The 25,502-nt window shown below is 33.6% G+C and overlaps 1 protein-coding gene across 5 annotated transcripts in view; it reads right to left on the bottom strand.

Annotated features, from left to right (window-relative positions):
- The window catches only part of LOC124367262 (TRPL translocation defect protein 14), a 65,678-nt gene that overhangs the window by 33,858 nt on the left and 6,318 nt on the right, over nucleotides 1-25,502 (bottom strand). For 3 of the 5 annotated variants that reach the window (XM_046823966.1, XM_046823965.1, XM_046823963.1), the window contains exons 2-4: nucleotides 25,377-25,444; nucleotides 24,182-24,219; nucleotides 23,913-23,950 (exon numbers count right to left, since the gene is read on the bottom strand). In XM_046823966.1, the coding sequence (XP_046679922.1) occupies nucleotides 23,913-23,950; nucleotides 24,182-24,219; nucleotides 25,377-25,444 (144 nt within the window). Of the gene's footprint in view, nucleotides 1-1,327; nucleotides 1,385-23,912; nucleotides 23,951-24,181; nucleotides 24,220-25,376; nucleotides 25,445-25,502 lie in introns of all 5 variants that reach the window. The other 2 variants (XM_046823962.1, XM_046823964.1) reach the window with 1 other exon arrangement.

Below are 25,502 nucleotides of genomic sequence, written 5' to 3' on the forward strand. Positions count from 1 at the left end.
AAGAATAACCTTTTCTAGCTAAATTATTTTATAGATCCAAGTAACAATACTCATGTTCAGTTGACATATCTATTCTGGTATCAGAAGAGTAAAAAACAGGTTTAAAAAAAATACTTGTCTGTATGTATGTGTGTCATATATATGGGCATTGGCACTTACCAAACATTACCTATGTTGGCAAAATTTGGCATGTGGGTGTACTAGTTGGTGTATATAAAGATATATTTTTTGCTAGTTATTTAGATTTTTAAGTAAAAAGTATGTTATGAAATAGTTGAAATTTACACAAAATATTTTGGCCAAATAGTGCTATACTTCTTTACAGAATATAGCATTATATCATTTTCTAGGTCATATGTGATCAAACGCGTTACAGGTGAAAGTAGACATGTAAGTCTACTTCTTTTGCTTTATTTTCACATTTAATATCTTGATTTTCAAAACAAAAACATGTATTATTGTAAAACTTTTCTCATAAAATCCTCACCAATTTCAATTAACATTTAAACCCTTATACAGTTCACTAAATTTAGAAGTCTTATGCTACAAGAAACATGTTCATGCCCAAAATCTATAATAATAAATTTCAATTTTCCGTTTAATCCAACTAAATCTTGGAGCTGAAAGTCAATTTGCATTTTATAAGAACACAACTCTCGTAGTTTTTTGTGAAATCAATAGAGTAATTGGTCCTATGAAAGAAATCGGTTGTCACCTGTGATAGTTTTAGTGGGAGTCGAAATAGGACGGCATCAAAAGGGTTAAAAGTATCAAACAATAATTATTTTCTTAGATCACATTTTACTAGCATGATACATATAATACTGACCGTCAGAAATGGAAATTTAGGTTAAAACAGTGTAGGCAACCCTACAAAGACCGATTTCCAAACTAAGTGTATAACAATACCTAGATGAGTTACGGTGTTAGAGTTTTCATTTCAAAGTGGTTATTTGAATTTCATGCATACGTCATAGGCTGAAACGTTAAACTACTAATAAAATGTAGAAATAAGCGAGAACCTTCCAACACTGGGAAACTAATGGATTAATGTTGTCCGGATCGGTTAGTTGTAGTTGTTAGAATTCTTGAGATCCTTGAAAATGCGTCTTCATTTACAGGACTCAAACATCGTTTGCCAGAAGAACTGACGTCGAGGTATTGTTGTCCAGTTCCTGTTGAAACCCCACAACTCCTGTCCGGTTACGTAACCCCGACCACCTGCTACGGTTAATAGTGACTGACTGCCATGACCCAAGCACACCACAGACCCAGAAGCCCCGGGACAGACAGTTAGAGCTCCGGGGAGTGCTGGTGTACTACTCACCCTGTCGGTGACGATACACACCCGCACAACGTTTCTGGCAGTGGCATTCTTGAGCTTCTACAACACAACAACATCAGCCACCCAATGTTTGCTACGTGATTCGGGTGTAATCACATTCAGATTTCACTTATTCTTACCGTCAACTCATCTATAAGACGATGTTAGTGGTACTTTTTTTGTTTCCTAAAATAAATATGTTGTTTGGTCAGGTATTAAATATGAATACTTCAAAAATTTGATTATAACACTTTATTTGACCTTTCAAGTCCTTTAAATAGGGTGAATGAATAAATCAGATGAACCAACATGACTACCAAGAACTGCTAGTGTAGCAACGAGAGATTTTATCTCCTATGAGACTCATAATCGAGTTTAAAAACTGTTATGAGAAATGAGTTCCAGTTCTGCCGTCCAATTCATCCTACCCAAACCCAATTACAACCCAGATTCGACAATTTGTTCAGCAAGCGAAAAACCCTTTAACAATACGTTGACCATATTATGAGAATTTAATATGCAGGGTAAATAAAGTCAGGACCCCCTCTCTGTTTTTTTCTAAAGGAGATATTATTTGGGTAGCGGTGCAATGGAAAGGAAGTTTCATTTGACATTGATGACTTTGAAATTTTTTTTTGTGTCCCTCAATAATGCGGGATTTTGGAGGTAACTCAAGAATTTTAATTTGATTTTTAATTGTTTTCAACTGAAACAAATTCCAAAATAATTTCCCCTAAGGTTCAATGCTACAACATAGATTGTAAGAGAGGATTAAATGGTACTAAAAGTCTAATCGAATAAAGCTTCAAAAATAGCAGTTGAATTTAATTAAACAAGTCACACACCAACTAACCTTCTAAAGCAGAATAAAATGGAGACGCACGACTTACTAATTGAAATCAAATATAATTTCAACCATTATTAAGGAAATAAGCACTTAAAAAATCTAGTGTTATTTTTTTAACCCTTAACAAAACCTGCTTTTTCTTTAAAAGTGTTATAAATGATCTCACTGACATTATTGTTATCTAAGCGTGAATTCAAATTCAGCCAGTTATAATGAAGCTAACCCTACAACTTGGTGTGTGTAATTTTATTAACATACAGGCCACCAAACACTGAATTCTATAAAGGGCAACACCAAGAATGAAGTACACTAAGTAACGTAGAAATTTCAATGTTTAAAAATCGTCACAATTCTGCCAGTAAATACCAATAATTCAAATTATAATATTCATTAATGAAAAAGGATACTAACTTCATAACCTTCATAATTCAATACATTAAACTAAATAAAAACAATATTATTTAAAAAGTTTTCCACCACCAGAGGGTTTGTGAATTATATTCCTTGATTGTTCAAAAATATAAAATAGCAAGAAACCTATTTCTGAACCAAACAGGATTCACTTTTGGTTTCCTTAGAAGGACTACACTAGATAGAGAAAAACCAGACATTATCAACTCCATCTGGACAACCCAATGGATACTCAGAACTCCATCTGGACAACCCAATGGATATTCAGAACTCCATCTGGACAACCCAACGGATACTCAGAACTCCATCTGGACAACCCAATGGATATTCAGAACTCCATCTGGACAACCCAACGGATACTCAGAACTCCATCTGGACAACCCAATGGATACTCAGAACTCCATCTGGACAACCCAACGGATACTCAGGAGTGCTCACTGCAAAGGATAGCTAAAGTGGGTGAGGCTCTCTCAGTATCAAACGGCTGATAGTAAGACTAGAATTGGGACATTCATACTACATTTGGCTCATTCAATTAGAATAGGCTACAACAAAGCTAGCCTTAACTTTGGTGTGGCAATGGCTGTCCAGTTAAAATCACCCCATTTTGATGTGGCAATGGTTGTATGGTTAAAATCACCCCATTTTGGTGTGAGAATGGCTGTCCGGTTGAAATCACCCCATTTTGATGGGGCAATGGTTGTCCGGTTAAAATCACCCCATTTTGGTGTGGCAATGACTGTCCGTTTAAAATCGCCCCGTTTTGGTGTGGCAATGGCTGTCCGGTTTAAAATCACCCCATTTTGGTGTGGCAATGGCTGTCCGTTTAAAATCGCCCCGTTTTGGTGTGGCAATGGCTGTCTGGTTAAAATCATCCCCATTTTGGTATGGCAATGCTGGTCCGGTTAAAATTATCTCCATTTTGGTGTGGCAATGGCTGTCCGGTTTAAAATCACCCCATTTTGGTGTGTGGACAATGGCTGTCCGGTTAAAATCACCTCCATTTTGGTGTGGCAATGGTTGTCCGGTTAAAATCACCCCATTTTGGCTTGGCAATGACTGCCTGGGTAAAATCACCCCATAACACCTGCATTGCTTCTGTCCAGTGGAATTTAAACAGGTTGCAACCCAAATCTCCTCTACGCATGCAGTGTAACTTATCATGTCACATTGGAAGCAATGAAAAAGATCTTATAGGTTTAAGTAAATGAAAGTTTCCTACTTCGTCTCTTACAAAACAAGAAGTTAATCCATTTCCGACAACCGTCTTAAACAAAACTACATTTTACCTTTTTGATGGAAAATAATGGGCAACTCAAAACGTAGCTATAAACATAAATGGTTGGTTTTTCTTGCTATTTTTAATTTTGACTCGTTCAGGTACATGATTTTCGAAAACATATAAAAACAGTTTAAATTTACGACACTACAACTTGTGAAATGCATTTCAATATTTCTGACCAATAAACAAGAACACCTTAATTATTGTTCTATGTAGTTCACTTTACAAATAAATGAATGAATCTGATGCTACAATGAAAATTAAAGCTTTTTTGTGTGGATAAGATTTTGTTTTACTACCTTTTGTAATATTTTGTATAATGGTACTTAAGTGACAAGGGGCTATCTATAGCACCAACCAATTTGATTTTGTAGTATAAGAACAATTATAAGCCTTAAGTTATTTTTCTTTCTTTTGATCACATTGTTTTATGAAATATTTATTTTAAAGCTATGATTTGTGCAAATAAAAGACTATTAGCATTTCTAGCTTTTATATCCTGAAACATTCAATACCAAATTATATAGACGTTACAAGCATTACAAGAGAATAAATTTTGAAGCTTATAACGTACACCTTTAACACCTTTAACATAAAGCATTTTACAAAACTCAAAACCAAAATCTGGGAAGAAAAACAGTTTAAGGTTTAACGTTATTATGGAACAAAATTCAAGGTTATTTGTATTCAGCTAGCATTATGAGTACAGATTTTTATATTGTAAAAAATCGGTCTCATTTGTTTTATATGTCTATTGCAGACATTTAAAAGTATTATGTGTTGGTTCAACATGCTCTGTAAATTTGTTTACTTGATAACAGTGAAGAGTTTTAGTTTTTTATTGGATCTATGTTGATATATCATCATCTTATGTATGATATATTATAATCGAGACATTATCGATTATGGTAAGCCTGGTTCAAAGTACGAAATCTAGTTTCAGAAAATCAGAATCTGCTATATTAGTAATTTATAAAAGAAGGCCCAAAACGTAAAGTAAGTAATTTTCCAACTTCTCCTAAAATCTAAACTGTTAATTTATTTCTAACCTCGATGAACTGAAGTTGGATCGTATATTCAATACTCTCTTTGATACTAAGCTGGTTGCTCCACGGATCAGACAATCAGACAGACGTTGTGTAAGGAAACCCCACATGCGGTCTTTCCAACAACAATCCCTTTAGCCTTCAGCGGCTCCCTTAACCGTTCACATTGTTGCATCAGCCTCGCTTCAAACTTGTTGGATTCTAATATACTTACAAATATATAGTGAAAGTTAAGAATAAGTTACTTTAAACTCTGTTAAAACCATGTGATACAAACCAAAATATCAAAGACTCTTGGAGCAATTGGAAAATTGTTTAACCCTTTGAGTGCCAAGTGTTTATTGAGTGGGTATACTGAAAAGTGCCAGGTATTTTTCTAGTGGGTGTACCTAAAAGTACCAGCCCTTTTTCAGGCATTTTGCAAGATTTTAGTAAAAAATTCACAGTTCAATTATTTAATAAGGTATCAACATGATTCTTTTTTTATTTTTCTCTGAAAACTCTGTTTAATTAACATAAAATAACAAAGTTACCATAACACTAAATTTAGGAATACCAAAAATGGACTTACCTAAAAAAAAATCAAAAATATTTTTTAGTTTCATTTTTCAACCAAATTATTATGACCAAAAAATTCATATCCTTTTCTTAGTCCATATCACTGGAAAGTGTATGCTATTGTCTGTAAATGTTGAAAAATTTATATTATTATCTTCAATAATGAGTAAGTTATACAACTTTTAAGAAACTATTGTCACATTGTTTCTGGTAGCTATGGCAACCAAAAATGTTTATTATGTGAGTTTCATAATTTAAAGTTTGATCGGAAGTGTACTATAACAATTTATTTTGAAAAGAACGATTCTTCACAAACATTTCAATATGATATTATTTAAAAATATTAAAGGTTACAATTTTTAGTGACTTTTTCCTAAACGTCCGGTAAAATCGGACGTTGGCACTCAAAGGGTTAAATATTACTTGAAACTACAGCCAAATCTAAAATGACATGTTTACCAAGAAATGGAGACGATACGTCGATGATGTCTTTTCAATATTTAATAATAATGAAAATGTACAAGCTTTTATCACAACTCTAAATTCGTTTTACCCTACTATTAAATTTACATATGAAATTGAACATAACAATAGTATACCATTTTTAGACGTATTGGTGATTAGAAATTAAACAAAATTTGAATTTGATATCTACAGGAAGCCAACTCATACAGATAAATTTATCATCAATGAATCTAACCATCTACCTGCACAAAAAAGAGCAACATTTAATTCAATGATTTACTGTAGTCATAAAATTTTTCATACTAGCTGAAATATTTCCAATATTTTTGTATTTGCATATTTACAACATATGGTATTTTAATATTGGTAATTGTAATAAAAATAATGTAAATATTTATTTGAGGAGCCGTCTGATGAAGAAACTTTTGATTTCGAAAGGCCTTGTCTAAAAAATAAACCATTTGAAAAAGTATTGTTTTTATTAACATTTAGCAATATTTAAACCAAAATATATCGCAAAGTGAAATTAAACATTTGTTGTTATTATCTAAACATATTTTGGGACAAAACATTATAAATATTTTAGTATCTGTACATTTTTCAACTATCAAAAGAGACACAAAACAAAGTATGCGACTACCCCGACAATGGTGTTTTATTTTCAAATATCTACAAGTTACTCAGTGTATTTTAAGTAATATTCAAGAATTCATCCTATTATAAAACAACGCTAAGTTAAGTTTAGCTCCAGTTCACTTCCTCTTAGTGCAGCATTTTAAACTTGGAATCTGGAGTAATATTCGTCTGAAGAGGTCCAAAAAAAGTCAGCGACGGAAAACTCAAAATGAACTCTTTACATGATTTTAACATTAGAGACACAATAAACATTACACTAGATTGTACTATATGTTGTAGGTGAAGGGGCCTTCTCATTGCCTCATCAGGTGCACAACTGAGTGCACTACGATATTTTACACACGTTCTCAAAGCTAAACTCAACATATACGTTGTATCAATTCTTCCCACCATAACTAACTTATGTGTAGAATACCACGTTGTGAACATTTTCAGAGAAAATCGTACCACCACTTTATGCAAATTAGAACAAAATTTATCGTTTTTCAACCAACACTGGAGAGTAGCAGAATTATGTCTGTTTCCGTGTATATTTCCAGATGCACCCCATTGTTTAGCAACAGCAGTCCCCTGAGGGCTAGAGCCTGTGTATGTATGCCACAATAGGTGGTTGGGTTTGATTAAAAGCCCTGCGGCTCAACAAACTAGCCTCTCTCAAAGTTTACAACACAAAGATGGTCCCAGATTAAAAATGTGTATGTACGCGTAAATATACTGTTGTAAGTGCCTTTCAGAAAAAACTTTTTTACACCATGATAATGTCAATTAAGTTAAATCCTTCATTATTATGTATATTTTACATCTTTTTATAAGTTGTCAGAAAACATAAATAGATTGCAGGTATCACTTCAGGTATTTAACAAAAAGACCTTTCATTTGGTCTTTATCAGTATATAAATTTTATTTAATTCAATTTTATAATTACTCAAAATGTATTAGTAACTAAGTGACCGGACATAATTCTTACATTGTTTATTTGAACACAGTATGAACTCTTCAAATACGTATAAAAATTTGTATACAAAGAAGACACCTATGTAGCAATCTTGGGGTCATTCACAGAATTCTATTGATTTTAATTTAGATGAAAATCATAGTGGACATGTGAATTAATTTCCAAATAGTCACTTCCACTCCACTGATTGAAAGTTTCTTTTGACTTCCATCAAAAATCTGTAAAATAAACTATATACATTATTGTTTGAATACAAACATTTTTAATCCTTCCAAAATGGGTTTTTATATGTGGGTGACGATGACACTACTGTTGAGTAAAGAGGCAAGACTGATTATTTTATAAACGTATTTTACACTCTAAACTTTGATTTTACTACAAGATATGACTACAAAATCATAAAAATCCAATTTTATTAAACGCCTTATTGGTAAAAGGTCTCGCACAAAAGTTAAAGTTTTATTTGTGATCAAAAGATAAAAATGGTAAATAGTAGGAATTTTGTTCAAAATAATTTCCTTGTAGTTAAAATAAAACAATGTTGGTTGATAGAATTACAATTACGAACTAATTTATTTTTAAATGGTCCAGTAATTATACTAGTTGACCATGAACAGAACAAAATAGTAAATTACGTCACTCAAGAGAAGATTATTTAACAAAATTAGTTATATATAATGCTCTGTTGCTAAGTTAGTTCTCATAACTGACAAGAGTCGAAGATTAACAGGAATTGTACATCTCTGTCCATACCCATTCTTCCTTTCCTAACCATTTCTTCGGTTCCTATCTATTCCTTCTGTTCCTACCGATTCCTTCTGTTCCTACCGATTCCTTATGTTCCCACCCATTCCTTCCGTTTCCTACCGATTCCTTACGTTCCTACCCACTCCTTCCGTTCATACCGATTCCTTATGTTCCTACCCATTCCTTCCGTTCCTACCGATTCCTTACGATACTACCTATTCTTTACGTTCCACCGATTCCTTCCGTTCCTACCGATTCCTTCCGTTTCTACCGATTCTTAACGTACCTACATATTCTTTACGTTCATACCGATTCCTTTCGTTCCTACCGATTCCTTACGTACCTACCTATTCTTTACGTTCATGCCGATTCCTTCCGTTCCTACCGATTCCTTCCGTTCACACCGATTCCTTCCGTTCCTACCGATTCCTTCCGTTCCTACAAATTCCTCCTCACCGATTCCTTCCGATTCCTTCCGTTCCTACCGATAACTTCCGTTCCTACCGATTCCTTACGTTCCTACCGATTCCTTCCGTTCCTACCGATAATTTCCGTTCCTACCGATTCCTTACGTTTCTACTGATTCCTTACGTTCCTACCCATTAATTCTGTATTATCCTAATTGTACTCATCCAATCATTCAATCAACACTATTATTTTTTTACATGAAACTGTTAGTGACGTTTACATCTGACAATTGAAAGTGCTTAAAAGCTCCGTGTCATCGCGAGGAAAAGTTGCCCACTGTAGCGCAACACAGGGAAGTGGTGAGCACTCCCGCTATCAATTGACCTTGTGAGTCTCAGCTGTGTGATTGTGGGCGCGCCTGATAACGCCAAGTCATGCCCGCTGATAAGAGCGGCGCAAGAACGAACACATTAATCTCTTATCAGTCGATTGGCTACCTATAGAGCTCGAATTTCTGCATTAGATACATTCGCTGCAGTACACGTCTATACTTCTAGAACAAAAAAGTGTCGCCAGCATCGTTAATGGAGATAATTAACATGTTAAAAAAGACCAAATGTTTATTTTTACAGAATATAAAGTAATTGCATTACTTACTGTTATATATTCCATTATTAGCCTTATGAACAGATTCAGTTACGATAAAATTTATGGCGTTTTAGTAAAACTGTTTATTACGTATTCGGCCACTGAATTTTATGAATATTTAGGCCACAGAAAGACGCACAAGTGAGAGTGTTTAAACAAGGAAATAGACTACACATGTTGCAGTCAGTTCATTGCCAACACAAATGGCGCCCGCCAATGACACAAGTTTTGATAAATGCATTAAAAATTTCAAATTGGTACAAATCTTAAATTAGATATGGAACTGCAGGGACTTTAAATTAATATGTTACTAGATTTTGTTTCAGAAATAAAGACAGAAACCTTCCACACAAATTTTATTATGTTCTGTTTGAAATCGAAATAGTTGAAAAGAAACATTATTTTCTAATTTTTTTATTATCTCGGAAACGCCGCCGATAAAAAGGCCTGAAGCACATAATGATCTAAACTACACAAAATGTTGCCTTTTTGTTTCAGCGCGGGACGTTTTAATGCTCAGTCTGACAATGTGTGAAAGTATATAAGCGAACGAACAGAGTTTGTGACGTATATGTAGTAATGGACATACTCGTACAGTTTTGTTACATGTTCAAGGTGTCAAACTAGCACAAAATGCTGTTACAAGCACTAGGAGGGCCCTTGCTTTTAAAACCGACAGCACAATAATTCAGAAACGTTTCTGAACTAGAAACAAACGAGTTTATTGTTGAGTTAGAACCCTTCCTCCGAGTACGAGATCCTCGGACGTCCGGTCAAGGCTCTGACCAGCTTCTTCAAAACAAACCGGAAATGTCACGAAGCAGGAAATAGTGATACAAGACGCGAAGTGGTGAGTAGCGTCATCGTACCATGACCTCCTGGAACTACACCGATGTCTGTGACGCTATTTTGACACCATACACGAGGAGAAGTAACGCCAAGATTAGAACGTAGGTCTGGTGCTACAACCTTCGTCCTTCTAATGTACCAATTGTCTGGCAGCTAGAATCTATGATTTTCGAGCGTTTTGAGACATTGGTTCAAGAATGTTTCCAGTTTGAAAAATTGCATGTTCTCGTATGTATAGTAATACAAGAAAAGGAAGTGAATAATGAAAGTGGGTGAAATGCTAGGATTTTCCTCTCGCGGGTTCACGCCTCAAGCATTTCCCAGTGAGCTTCTAAACTCTCCTTTTTAATCTTGTATCTTTGCTGAAAGTGTCTTCTGGATTCGGTTCCGGTCTCCCACCGTTACTGTGTTATGAACCGCTGAACCGTTGACAACCACGTTTCACTGTTCGGTTCCGGTACTCCCACCGTTACTGTGTTATGAACCGCTGAACCGTTGACAGCCATGTTTCACCGTTCGGTTCCGATCTCCCATCGTTACTGTGTTATGAACCGCTGAACCGTTGACAGCCACGTTTCACCGTTCGGTTCCGGTCTCCCACCGTTACTGTGTTATGAACCGCTGAACCGTTGACAGCCAGGTTTCACAGTTAGGGTTCCGGTCTCCAATCGTTACTGTGTTATGAACCGCTGAACCGTTGACAACCAGTTTTCACTCGGTCGGTTCATTCCAGTCCTTGAGCCAAAGGCTCGGCTCCCAAAGGGAGTGGCAACTGTGCGGAAAACTAAACCGGTCCAGGACAAAAAATCCACCCCATCCATTGCCAAAATAACGGCACCACATCGCATCAGAAACGTGTCCTCGTTTCGGACAAAGCCTTTTCCAACACGTCGTGTGCAGAACAGCATTATCGAAGAGGGCATCTTAATATATTCTGAACTGTTTTAATTTTAGTGTTCCACGTCACTGGTCAAAAGGCTTCAAGAAACATTTAGTGAACATGAGAAACATGAGGAGTTTCTTATCGATCAACAAATAGCCCATATTTATGGCGACAACTAACACTGCAAAGGTGACACAACGGGAAGCCAACAATAACAGCAAAAGAATAAGAAGACGAATATTTTTTAGTCTATAAACAAACACTCCAATAATTATTAAATTTTATTTTTGTGAGGCCTTTCGTGTTCAATGAAAACACTAACAGACCCACCCACATAATTGAAATAAAAGTGGTTAAAATAATAATACAAACGATTTAGACTTAAATAAAAACACGTCATTAAAAATACAAAGAGATAAAAAATATTTACATTATACAGTAGATACAGATACTTCCTGGTCTTTAAAATTGTATCTCTTTCTACAACATTCAAGTCTAAATTATTTGTATTATTAATATTATTACTTTAACCACTTTTATTTCAGTTATATGGGTCTGATGATGCTATCCTTGAACACGAAAGACCCCACAAAAACAAACATTTAATAATTATTGGAGTGTTTGTTTATAAATTAAAAATTCCATTCCGATAAGAATGATCTGGTAGAATGTAGACGAATAATTTACCCACTCGCTACAACTTGAACCCATCGATACCGTCTATACGGGGCTCGGATTAAAACTGTACATAAAGAATGTACTCCGGGAATTCGTCATGTAGTAAGTGTCTAGAGGGAACACTTTTTCACATCGGATACAGTACTCCTGGCGCGCCACAGAGGAATAACACTGAACCTGTATATGTATATATGTGGAAGCCATTAATCGCGAGTATTCCCATCAGTAAATCGAGACGTCACTCGGCTGACACCGGAATGATTACGAACCGCTCCCCAATTACGACCGCACGCCGCGCCGCGCGATTGACAACCGACCCGATTAGCGGCGGCGCGGCGTACACAAATTAAACGGCAGACGGCCGGACAGCGAATTCAACGGTGCCGGCTTCGCCACAGACGTGTTCAATTCCGGCAATCTCGCACAATTATGTACCGCATACTTATGGTTTGTCCGTTACCTCTAGAGCCCCAGAGGATTACAAGGTGACCCTTGCGCGCGAATGCGCACACACCGACACACGCGCAGCCCGGCCTACCTGCCACCACTCACATCGTAGGCCTTAGTATTTTAGGTTAATATTTATGTAAATTTTGAAATCTGCATTTTATTTTATAAAAATAGAGCCCAAACACGGGATTCCTACGATATTCCTGACGTGTCTTAGGAAAAAATGGGTCAATGATCAACTGAACTTCCGTCATTTACTTAGAATGTATTTTATTAAGCACTCGTCAATGAAGCAAACAACGAGAGTGATTTATCTACCTGTTTATTATTTAACACTAATGATAACATTGAAAATGTACTAATATTTTTATTTGTCATTAACAATATGGTAATATCGTTATCGTTTTGTAATTTTGTAATATCTATTATTTATTTGCTTCATTAACAACAGGTTATTATTAAAAAAAATGTAGGTATCCTTAAATAGATATAATGAAATAAAAATCATAATTAAAATATTAGGTAATTTATGTCATATTCTTACACAACCTATAAAACACCAGCTCCAACACCTACAGACTTGCATGGAGTAGGTTACAACGATTACATACCTGTATGGAGGTATGGAGCAGGTTACAACATCTACAGACCTGTATGGAGTAGGTTACAACACCTACAGACTTGTATGGAGTAGGTTACAACACCTACAGACCTGTATGGAGTAGGTTACAACACCTACAGACCTGTATGGAGTAGGTTACAACACTTACAGACCTGTATGGAGTAGGTTACAACACCTACAGACCTGTATGGAGTAGGTTACAACACCTACAGACCTGTATGGAGTAGGTTACAACACCTACAGACCTGTATGGAGTAGGTTACAACACCTACAGACCTGTATGGAGTAGGTTACAACACCTACAGACCTGTATGGAGTAGGTAACAACACCTACAGACCTGTATGGAATAGGTAACAACACCTACAGACCTGTATGGAGTAGGTAACAACACCTACAGACCTGTATGGAGTAGGTTACAACACCTACAGACCTGTATGGAGTAGGTTACAACACCTACAGACCTGTATGGAGTAGGTAACAACACCTACAGACCTGTATGGAATAGGTAACAACACCTACAGACCTGTATGGAGTAGGTTACAACACCTACAGACCTGTATGGAGTAGGTTACAACACCTACAGACCTGTATGGAGTAGGTAACAACACCTACAGAACTGTATGGAGTAGGTAACAACACCTACAGACCTGTATGGAGTAGGTAACAACACCTACAGAACTGTATGGAGTAGGTAACAACACCTACAGACCTGTATGGAGTAGGTTACAACACCTACAGACCTGTATGGAGTAGGTTACAACACCTACAGACCTGTATGGAGTAGGTTACAACACCTACAGACCTGTATGGAGTAGGTTACAACACCTACAGACCTGTATGGAGTAGGTCACAACACCTACATACATGTATGGAGTAGATTACAACACCTACAGACCTGTATGGAGCAGGTTACAACACCTACAGACCTGTATGGAGTAGGTTACAATACCTACAGACCTGTATGGAGCAGGTTACAACACCTACAGACCTGTATGGAGTAGGTTACAACACCTACAGACCTGTATGGAGCAGGTTACAACACCTACAGACCTGTATGGAGCAGATTACAACACCTACAGATCTGTATGAAAGCCTTGTACTAAAGACTGTTGAATGACGATGTTCCGCTGGGAGAGTACGGATGTGATACTGGACCATAAATCCGCGACTTGAGAGACTGACTCAACTAGAAGGTTGGAACAATTAACCTAACTAATGAGTCAATTGAAGGATTTGTGACTACGACAGCAATGGGCAGTGTGCAGGAAGCGTGCAGTGCTGAATGTTACGCGAGTGTTTCAATCAAAATTCAATTAAAAGGACGCTCTATACGTGCGGCGCGCAACAACCTTTTGTGATGCGGTCCCTTAAAGGTCAAAGTTAAATTGCGTTTAGAGACACTCCACAGATAATTCGTAACGTCTCACTAAGAAAGTTTCGGTTAATTGCAATTATTGGTTTACGTCTACAGTATGGCCGGCGACAACATTTCTTTTACAATTTTGAGTTAAAAAATTTTTCATGTGAAATTCGAGCTCTTATAACTGATTGTTCCTATCAAATGGAAATTTTAGTACAAGTAATAATGGATGTTTACATTTTATTTGAAAAATTATTAAAATTTATATTTTACAACACATATAAAGAAATAATTTAAGCATAATAATGGGATTTATACTATAGACCACATTTAATAAAACAAATGTAAAAACACTTAATAATAACAAGAAACAAGCGCATTTAAAAACCAATATCTTATACTGTTATTGGCTGAGCGTAATCGAAAGCAACCCCTGCAAGACGCTCGGTTGGGATAATTAATTTAGCACAGTGTCAAACAAACAACAATAGAGTTATCTTGACTGTTCAACCAATTTTTAAACACCACAAAGAGTGTACAGAGCTTACAGAATGTCGGATGAAGCGACAAACACCAAAACGATTGTAATTAATACCTGGTCTATCAAGTATATACACACGTGTGGAAAACCAACACGTCCAGATAACGTCGTTCCGTGTTTGCGTTTTGATAATGGTCTCACTGTCTGTTTGTTTTAAAACTGAATGCTATCTCTGTCGGACATATAAAGTAGCACTCTAGCTCGGTTTCCTACAGTAAATAAAAGTTCTATTTATTTACAATTTTCCTTCAACTTACAACTGAATCGGACTTGTGATTTGAAACATTTTAATAAACTAAATATTAGGTGATAAATAACACTAAGGTTATAAAAGACCTTAGTCGGAATTACAGAAATGTAATTGTAGCCACATCTTCGTGAAAATTAAACTTTTTAATTAGCTACCAGAGAAAACCTTTGTAGCTTTACACAGATTTACACTAGTAGTAGAAAACTGGTTGAAAACCAAAGTATTTTACTCTGCACATGAATATTTTGACTGTGATACTAGTATTTTTTTTTGTTTTAAATTACATTGTTTTGTTATTTATTTTATTCATAATATATTTTTATTTATTGATGTTTTGTTATTTTAATGGTGTTCATTTTTATATGTTAAATAAGTTATAGGTTTTATAGATTATTTTAGCTATTGTTACTGTTATTAGCCTTGTTTTGGATTGTTGACTATTTCTATATTTATAGTTAAACATTAGATTGTTGACTCATTTCCTGTAATGCAATATTGACTTTGTCCACTGCACAAAATTGTGTTTATTAGACAATGAAATTCTTGGTTCTGATTCTGAAATCAGTTAACCTTGAAATCCAGCAGCTGTATAAACTGTAATATCACCTGTCTGCTAGCTGTGCACATCATGTAACAATCTGTAGAGTAGTGATCATTGAGGTAAATTATATACTATTATATATTTTATTAGTCCGTACATTACAGCCAACATCTATATGTAAATGGTTAGTAAAAAACTTAGTATGTTTATTACACACAGCATAAAATTAATATAAAAATTCAAAAACAAAATTACCAAAGTAAAGCTTCAGAACATATTTGTTAAAATTCTTATTATTTATTTAAGGTAGACAAAATGTGCCAAAAATGGTTTACTTAGCACAAAATAACAAAAAAATTCATTTTGTTAGAAAACGGGAAAATCTTAGCAGGCAAAATAGAGTGGAAAATCAATGTTTGTATTGAAACTTTATGTATTTTCAGTGTCAATAAACTAAACATCAAATAAAAAAAAATCCGAATAATCTGACATATAATATGACTTATTTCAATTTAATCTCTAATTGTAAAAGTTTTATTAAGAAGCCGGTTGCAAAAAAAGGACTAAATTGACTAGTAATCAATTTACCACTTTCAAAGATTAACGGGACTTTTACCCAATAAAGTTCACAAAAGAAATTCCCAAAACTTTCGGCCCATCACGGCCTTCAAACCTCAAGAAAGTTTGACTCCAATACAGAACGCAATCAACCATAAGATACTACTGAAGGACCATACAGGCAGTAAAGTTCATGGAAAACAGACAAATTTTCAAATCAGTTACGTTGTACAATATTCTAATCACGGATTACACAATATTCACAACGATGGATCAGAAACAGGCTCTGATAACCTTTGGTATCCCACTTAAATTGTGAAGAAATCCAACATCACAACTATCAGGAAGTTAGAAGATTTTTAAACTGTTTTTTAACTGTTTATAAAAATACAGTGTAATGACCAATTATCACTTTTTTACAACTGTATTTATGTAAGCCTTTTTCAATTAAGTAAGAACTCTTTTACCACAAGGGACTTAGTTAATACTAGGCTTATCGTTCTTAGTGCTAGTTTTATAGCCAACCAATCTGGCTTTTAAAAAACTATCTACAAAGATAACAAAGTTACAATCAACTTCTCCAATAGAGAAACATCATTATGGTATCAGTCACAAATTTGTCCTTCGTTTCTAGAACCAATAAAAACCTCACAAACACTTCACAAAAGCTTGCAGTAAACCCATTACGAGCGTTGTCACAAATTTTGTGAAATTCGTTTATAAAAATGTCTTTTATACCAACACTCAAAATAATTATTCTGTACTGTATAAATGTTAAATTAGAACACAATTGAGGAGTTTTTTCACACTTCACCACTGTTAACTTAAAATTTTGGAACAAGAACGTGAAATTTTAGGAAGATATTCGCAAACTATACTTTACTGAGAGACGCAATCCAAATTTTGTTGTATTCAATTTCGAAATGTGTAAATGAAAAAAACATGAATCCTTTTAAACTACTTTATTTTGTCATTTTCTAAAATTCATGCAAAATTTAAAGGGAAAATGTGAAGAAATTTTGTGATTATTTATGGCAGCAACTCGTAAAATACGGGCTTATATGCCACGAACATCATAATATACAAAATTGCAAAGATCACATATAAATGTTTTTAATAAAAAATATTAATAAGGCAATGACCATAAAAGTATTTTTTTTTTCCCAAGTTGTATACTTTATATTGATTACATTTTCATGTAATTTCAAAAAATAAACAAAAAATTAAGAGGTCTAACTTATCAAATAATGGCCGTTTTCACTTGTTTCATACTGTCTGATATATGGCATCAAAAGGGGTTAAATTAGATCGCTCAATTCACTGAGACATTTTTTGAAACAAAGCTTAACACCAGTTGAAAAAGGTAGTGTTTTGCTTGTGATGTTTCCAGATTTTCATTTATGTAATTTGCTCACATTAAAGCCATACAAAACTAATACACAATTCTAAATTATAACGTTAAATAATTAACAGTTTGTCAACACTGTAAGTGATTGGCTATTAAAGCCAAAAATCTGTAGAGACATTTCCTGTTATTTAATACACATACTTGGAAAAAAGCTTTTTTTCAAATATATATATATATATATATATATATATATACTGTATATATATATATACACAAAAAACGTATGTATTCAACTTAGAAATTACAAGGGAACAAAAATTTTGATAAATTATATATTTATAATTATATATTAATGTTATATTTATTTTTAGTCCACCACACAATCTGGTGTTTTATGAAATCGATAGAGGAAAGTTTTGCTAAGAAAGAAATTGATCATCAGCTGTGTTAGTTTTGGCAGAGGTCAAATTAGGAGGGTATCAAAAGGGTTAAAAATATAAAATTGTAATTTTATTCTAAACCATATTTTTCTCTTGGCTTGAAACAATCAGAACCAACCGTCAGCCACATAAATAAATGTTATCTCAGTGTCAGCTCACCGTATATAGGTCCTCAAGTGACGACTTTATCTCGTTGTCTGACATGATATAACTATTATTTGTGTGTCTGACAGTCGGTTTAAGCGTATCAAACCCGGAAAAATATGATATAAAAACGTTTAATTTTTTAACCATTTTGATACCTAGCCCCCATTTTTACCTCCGCTACAACTTACAAAATTGACGATCAATTTCTTTCTCAGGAAACATTCCACTATCGATTTCATAAAAAAATTGTGTGCTTTTCCAGTGCAAAATTGGCTCTGGGTTCCTCGACTGAAAACAGCGTCAAACAAGTAATGGAATCCTTTGTGAAAACTCGGTACCACTGCAACAACGATTCCCTGTCGCCACTAATCAGCTGATTGCTGACAACAAAGCACCTGGATCTCATTTAAGCCAATCATGTAAATTTCCACTTGTTCACGGTCAGGCCTTGCCAGTTCATCTAACAAATTTCCTTCGTGGCAAAAAACAAACACAGGACCAATTACGAGTGTTATTGTCACCACGTTTAAATTTGTATACAATGAAGGATAAATCATCACAACAAGCGATTTTATTTGTGTTCTCGTTACTAATTCAATATAGCCAAAAGAAATATGTTTTGATATTAAATCAGTAAAGTTTTGAATATTACTAATAATTGCATAACAAGGTCAATAAATTATTTAACAAATTTCAAAATCATCATAAAAATTTTTAAAAAAGAAAATTTTTCTTTTGAACGTTTTTATGAAAATCAATAGATTTTGGTAAAAGCTATTTCTAGTTGCCCTCTGTAGTTCCTACATATATTTTTGGAAAAATTTGTTTTACATTAAGCCAGTTACAAGCCAAATCATGCAGTAAAAAACCACGGGTTTACTAGATAGTTTGTGTCACATGAGAATGAAACACAATGTGTCTGGACAGTAAAGGTCGAATGTAAGAACCGATGCCAACAAGTTGACAGGTAGCTCTTGGCTCCCAGCGGTGATGCGCCTGGTCTTACGCGGCTGGTCTGATGCGCCAGGTGTTTAAACGACTGGCGAAACCTCACAGAGAATTAAAAATAAACCGATATTGCACACAAACACACCCAGCGGGTAACAAACCCTCCTTGTAAACAAGAGTAAATTTTGAATTGTGCAGTCTAGCTAAGTTTAGAATTTTTGTTACAAACCCGACAGGGCCTTCTTGATATTGTCGCTGTCTGTTGTCTGTCCGTCGACTGTGCGATAACTCTTGATAGAAAGTTCCTTGAGACTTGAACTTGTTACATACGGTCCTATTGGCTCGAGTAAAAAAAGTCTGTCTGTATGTCTCTCTGAGGGACAACTCTTCATAGAGACCTTGAGACTTGATAGAGAGTCTTAGAGACCTTGGTGCATTGTTCTTCTTCGACCAAGGATGAATTCTATTGGTTTTGGTGTCAAATGGTCAAAGGACAGTCTGTCTGTATGTCTCTCTGAGGGACAACTCTTGATAGAGACCTTGAGACTTGATAGAGAGTCTTAGAGACCTTGGTGCATAGGTTCTTCTTTGACCGAGGATGAATACTATTGAATTTGGTGTCAAAAGGTCAAAGGACAGTCAGTCTGTATGTCTCTCTGAGCGACAACTCTTGATAGAGGTCTTAGAGACCTTGGTGCTAATGTTTTTTTTTGACCGAGGATGAATTAATTCGATTCTATTGATTCTGGGGTCAGAAGGTGAAAGGGAAGTCTGTGTGTGCGATAGCTTTGTTATTTTGTGTCAGATCCTTAAGTAGTCTGTTGTATTGGTTTATTTTGTACTAACTTTTTATGCAGAGAATTTTACTTGAAGTACCTTCAGCTTAAATGTATTTCAGTATATTTTTTTATGCTCAGAGGAAACTATAACCATCTGAAACTAACATAAATGTAAAGAAATCAAAGGTGAAAATGAGAAAAATCAGGATATGGAGCTGTTTTAGATCACTAATTCCAATTCTCTTACGTTCTGCATTATTTAGAACCAGCCTTCACAACAAACTAAGGAATTTATTGATCACGGCCGTCACCAAGAAAGAAAAAAATACAAGAAGACAGTAAATACAACGAGATACCCAAGATGACCAGGAAAACTAGAGTATGAGATATTAATAATGGGAGGTGTGACGCTGACACAGCATTGGTGGGGGGGGGATGGCTGCCAACATGTAGTGGTCCAGTCAGACAAAAATAAACAATCTGTTATAGAAGTGTGGGGGGAGTGGGGCGGCAGGCGGGAGAAGACAGTTGGATGGAAGGAAAAACATGGTTGAAATTTATTCCTTACTATAGTTTATAATTAATTTCTTTATCCTACTTTTTAGAAAACGCATTATCTAGACTAACAGTGTTGAGATGAATGAAAAATTTTGGCTTGTAGTAGAAAAAATTAATTTTGAAGTCCCGAGAGTTAAGAGTGGTTTTAAAAAAGTACACATCCAGTTGTGACAAACTGGCATTTACAAGTAGTAAATATTTTGTATTCCAACTGACCAATGAGTCTGCATCTATTTTGAACATTCTCGTTCAATGGTTACAATAACGTTAATTTTAATTTTGGGTATAATGGCATGAAAACAGATTATGAGTCTGTATAATTTCGATCACATTCACCATGTAAGTATAATGTATGAACGTCTTCAGATAATTTCTTAAACATTTTTAATATTTATGATTTTTTTTTTACATTTGATCTAAAAACTGTGTTGTATGTATTAAAACCCAATTTTTTAATAAGATGGCAATTTTTATGAACACCTTCACTGCAGCTCTATACTGAAAAATTCTGACTAGTCAACAAATTAAAATGTTAATACAGTAGGACCTTGATATATCGAACCTCAAGGGGATTTACAAAACTTCGATATATCAAGAATTTCGATATAATGAGGTTTCGATATATCAAGGCTGTTTGGGGCAGACTTCGATATATAGAGGTTTACAACTGTTGTTGTATTATTCATTATATCAAGGTTAACTCTGACAGACTTCGATATACTGTATAGAGGTCCACACCCACTACAATAATACAGTACAATTAAGAATCGTACATTACTTTATCGGGAAATGTGAATAAGAAATTATAACAAGTACACCATACATCAATTTAAATTTATTTATTTTTTAACTAAACGTATAGAGTAATATTATTACATAAATATGAATATGAAATACTGTAATGTCTTAAAAAGTTATGTTGTACAGTATAAATACACATGTCTGAAATACGGTTCTACTGTACTGTATTTTAAATGTTTAAAATGCTACTGTAATGTAGGCTTACGTACATGTTATAAAGAGTTTGCAAAACTTATTTACTGTTGTTAAAAAAAATCTACTCGCACTAATTCGTGGTAACGTCCAAATTTAAACTGTGGGTGGAGTGGTGATCCACCACTGGCGTCTACAGAAAAAACAAAGGAGTGTCGGTGGTGGGGGTTTCAAGTCTCGACATGAAAAAATACGGTACCTACTCTACTTTGATGGTTGTTCGTTTGCACAACATGACAATACAGTACTAAAGTTCGTTTCGTTGATAAACTGAAACTTCGATATGTTGAGGTAATTATAAGAAAACTTCGATATATAGAGGTAAAAAAATAGGCAAAATTATTGGCGAAAAAAATTCGATATATTGAGGTTATTTACTCGAAATCTTCGATATGTAGAGGTAAAATTAGCATTGAAGTAAATGGGACATTCAAGGGGAATGACAAAACTTCGATTTATCGAGGGAATTCGATATGTTGAGGTTCGATATATCAAGGTCCTACTGTACTTATAACCAAATAAATGGAAAAAAACTAACACATACATAATTTTTGTTATAAGATTCAATTTTAATTTGCAAAATAGAATTGAAACAATGGGGAACTAATGTTAATTGTTATATTAATTTAGACTTTTCAGAACTAAGGTACGAGTATATGGTAGAGTGAAATTTGTAAAATACAATGTCTAATATGTAAATGAAGAACATTATATTTCTCTATTAAATTAAAATATGCATAACAAAACATCAAAGCCTTCTTAATGAATATTGGTTCAGAATTTCTTTACAAGATTATTGTAATAAATCACTTTATAAAATGAAAAGAATATTCAAAAACCAACTGGGCATTCAAGCTCTAAGTTCAATGTGGATTAAGAATAGATGACCTAAAGTAAATTAATGTGTATATTTCATACAGTGTAATCAATGTAATTAAAACAGTTTGACACTAAAATATAAAATTTACTCGAACATTATCAGAACAAACTAATTATAATTAATACCAAAGGGACTGTGCTGTAATGAACAATTCATGTCAGTAAATATAATTTCTAATGATTTACATAATATATCGCTCAACCAACTCATTCCAGTAATTGTAATATACAAATATTTACACGATTTCTCTCTTAAATTACTCACTCAATTTAAAAACTTCAAGTTTCATTTAAACGTAATATTTTTTAATGACATAAAACAAAAGAAACAGACAATTTCCAGAAACAAATGTTTAACAAGAATAAAATTTTAATCTGCGCCGTAACACAGAGAAAATAAAAGTGTAGCGATGATAAAACACAAGAACTATTATTATAGGGTATTTCAAGGACTTCTCGAATGAGGCAAAATTATTGTTTTGCCTTGCATCAATAAACCACAAAGTTCACAGTGGATCAGAGAATTGTTGAAATATGCAAAGACAACGGAGATGAAAGGCTGTAACTTACTTGTACACAATATTCTTGGTCGCATGAACATTTGTCATACAACAAACCGTATAAAACTACAACAGACGTTCTTGTTCCACTTTATAAAACCAGATTTATTGAAGCAATGTTTTATTTATGCAACCGACGTTGAGGTAGAATATGTCAGCTGTCTGAGTCACTATTTTTATGTGTTTTGCAATTTATTGTTCGGTGGTTACAAGATAGACCACGAACGAACAAACCATTGAGTCTATTCAAGATGAAACAATGAGAAAAAATATTCCTTAAAAAGTAATAAAAAATTTTTAATGTATTATTATTTGTTATCTCTTTTAAATGTTATTTACGGAGTGGATGATGGGTAAATTGTAGTCTTAACACCTAGCAAATTGTCATATAACAACAGATAAATGTGTTGGATGCTCTCTAACTTAACTAACCTAGTTGGCACCTGTTCTCACTAACATCTGTCAAAGCTTAAACAATAGACTGTTAAATACTGTTCAATTGGTTCCAGTCACAGACATCAAAACAAACATTAATGCAGAATTGAACGGCACACTCTTCTTGCCAGTGACTTGTTGCGGCATGCCTTCACAATCGTTTCTTGTACACGGACAAATATCTGATGTAAATTAAACAGCCGATTATAATTATCTAAGCTTAACATAGAAACTTTCGTCAGTCTATAACAATACTACAATAAACAACAGATAATAAAACATTCATGTAAAAAATTTACAACTTCATGACACAGTTATTATAAAATAAAATTGTAATTATGAATAATGAAGAAAATTATCAATTAATCTGTCTAATCACTTTTAAATATCGTATTACTTACTTTCATTCAAATAATGTTTGAACATTTTTACATTTTTAATTTAAATTTCAATATGGATTTATTGATCTTATCATGTTAATAATTAATTAGAACTGTGGTGTATTTATACAATTAGATTATAATTTTTTTAAATCAAATTTTTTCAGCACTGTTAATGATTCTGATACAGTGTGGTAAATTAGGAAAATTGTCAAACATATAATAACTAGTGTCTTGTAAAAAAACGAAGAACAAAAACAAAGCTGAACAAAATTTAAAATTCCCAAAAATTATAATACAAACTTACTAATTTAATAGAACATGTTAACAATGGACTGTTGCAGAAATAACACTAAAACATGCAAAATAGTACAAGGAGACTTACCTTCCTCCTCTGACAAGTCTGAAAATTTGATGCCGCCGCTGCAAAAGACCAAAAAAAACCTGAATTAATATACTTCTACTGATATACAAAATGTAATATTTGCTATTTTGAATAAATAGCTTGAATAGAACACTTTATAAAGTTAAAAAATACGACTACCCCATTGTAAATTTGGGACCTACATCACGGAGCAGTGTTAATCTAGATTTTATGCAATAATTGTATGAAATGGAACATTTAGCTAATTTTATTATTGAGTAGTAAAATACCTGAGAAGTACAGTAGCTGTCTCCGGAACCCGGAATACCTGAAAAACAATTTGAAGCATACCAAAAGTCCTCAAAATTTGCCACATACATGACTCTCTCATGACACTTGACAAACGTTAACAATTTACCAAATTATATTGGTAAAAATATCTTTAAAAAATTCTGAAATTAAATATTTCTTATTTATATACAGTTTGCTGTTTTTATTTTAAAAAGTTTAGTACACATATTAATTTATATTACAGGAATTCATTGCTAATGCACACAAAACCTTCAAACCATTTTTTAATTATGTAGTTATAAATTAAATTACATATAATATTTGAAATTGGACTGTTGTTATTTATTTTTATTTTTAACATAAGAACATATCAACATTTTTTATTTTCACATGAAAAATTACTGAATAAATATCTAATTACATGAAATCATTCATATACACAATTTGAAAATAATTCATAAATTTTGAAATAACAGGTAAGAATGAATGCCAAAGAAGAATAACAACATTTAATAAACTATAAGAAAGTTCCTCGAAAGGTACTAAACATTTCAAGGTTAATGATTTTATGATATATTATGTTGCAAAAAAAACTGGGACACCTGGATTTTGTGAAAATAAAAAGCTGTACATGATTTGTAGGAAAAAAACTGTATTGAAGAGTACTAAAATCAGAACTGTAGCCAGTGCATTGTTAAAATTAATTAACGAGTGTCCCAGTTGTTTGTAATGCAGTGTAAAATCATTATAATAAAAAACATACTTAAATAGAAATTTTAAATAAATTCCATAAATATATCAAGCTAATTTGACAAAATACAATAATTCAATTTGCACAAACTATGGCTACATCTTAATCGAATTACCATATTGAAAATGCATAAAGCATCAGATCAAAATATTCCTTGCATCAACTTTATTACAGTACTCAATAGAAATATTGTGATAAGGACTGTGTATCATATAACAAGTCGTAAATAAAAAATATTATGTACAAACTAGAGGGTTGTCACAACAAACCAAACAACTGTTTGAAACAGCCCCTACTTAAATTAATTATCAGACTATAAAGAAGCAAACTGCAAACAAAATATTTTATTTTTTTTTATAAAAAAAACCTTAATGATTTATTTTTTCATGTTGTTTGTTATTTTTTCAAATTTAGTTGTAAACATTAAGCCTAATGATATTTACCTTCCATCCTAAATTTTCAAAGAAAGTGCAGAGCCTTGATTGACCAGTGGTTTTTCCGCCGCAGGGACCTGAAAATTTATTCCATCAAATTATTAAAAGATCAAAAATCTTGTGGCTTTCGTAAAA

The sequence above is a fragment of the Homalodisca vitripennis genome, chromosome 8 (genome assembly GCF_021130785.1).
Source record: "Homalodisca vitripennis isolate AUS2020 chromosome 8, UT_GWSS_2.1, whole genome shotgun sequence".
In the NCBI taxonomy this organism is placed as follows: Eukaryota; Metazoa; Arthropoda; class Insecta; order Hemiptera; family Cicadellidae; genus Homalodisca; species Homalodisca vitripennis.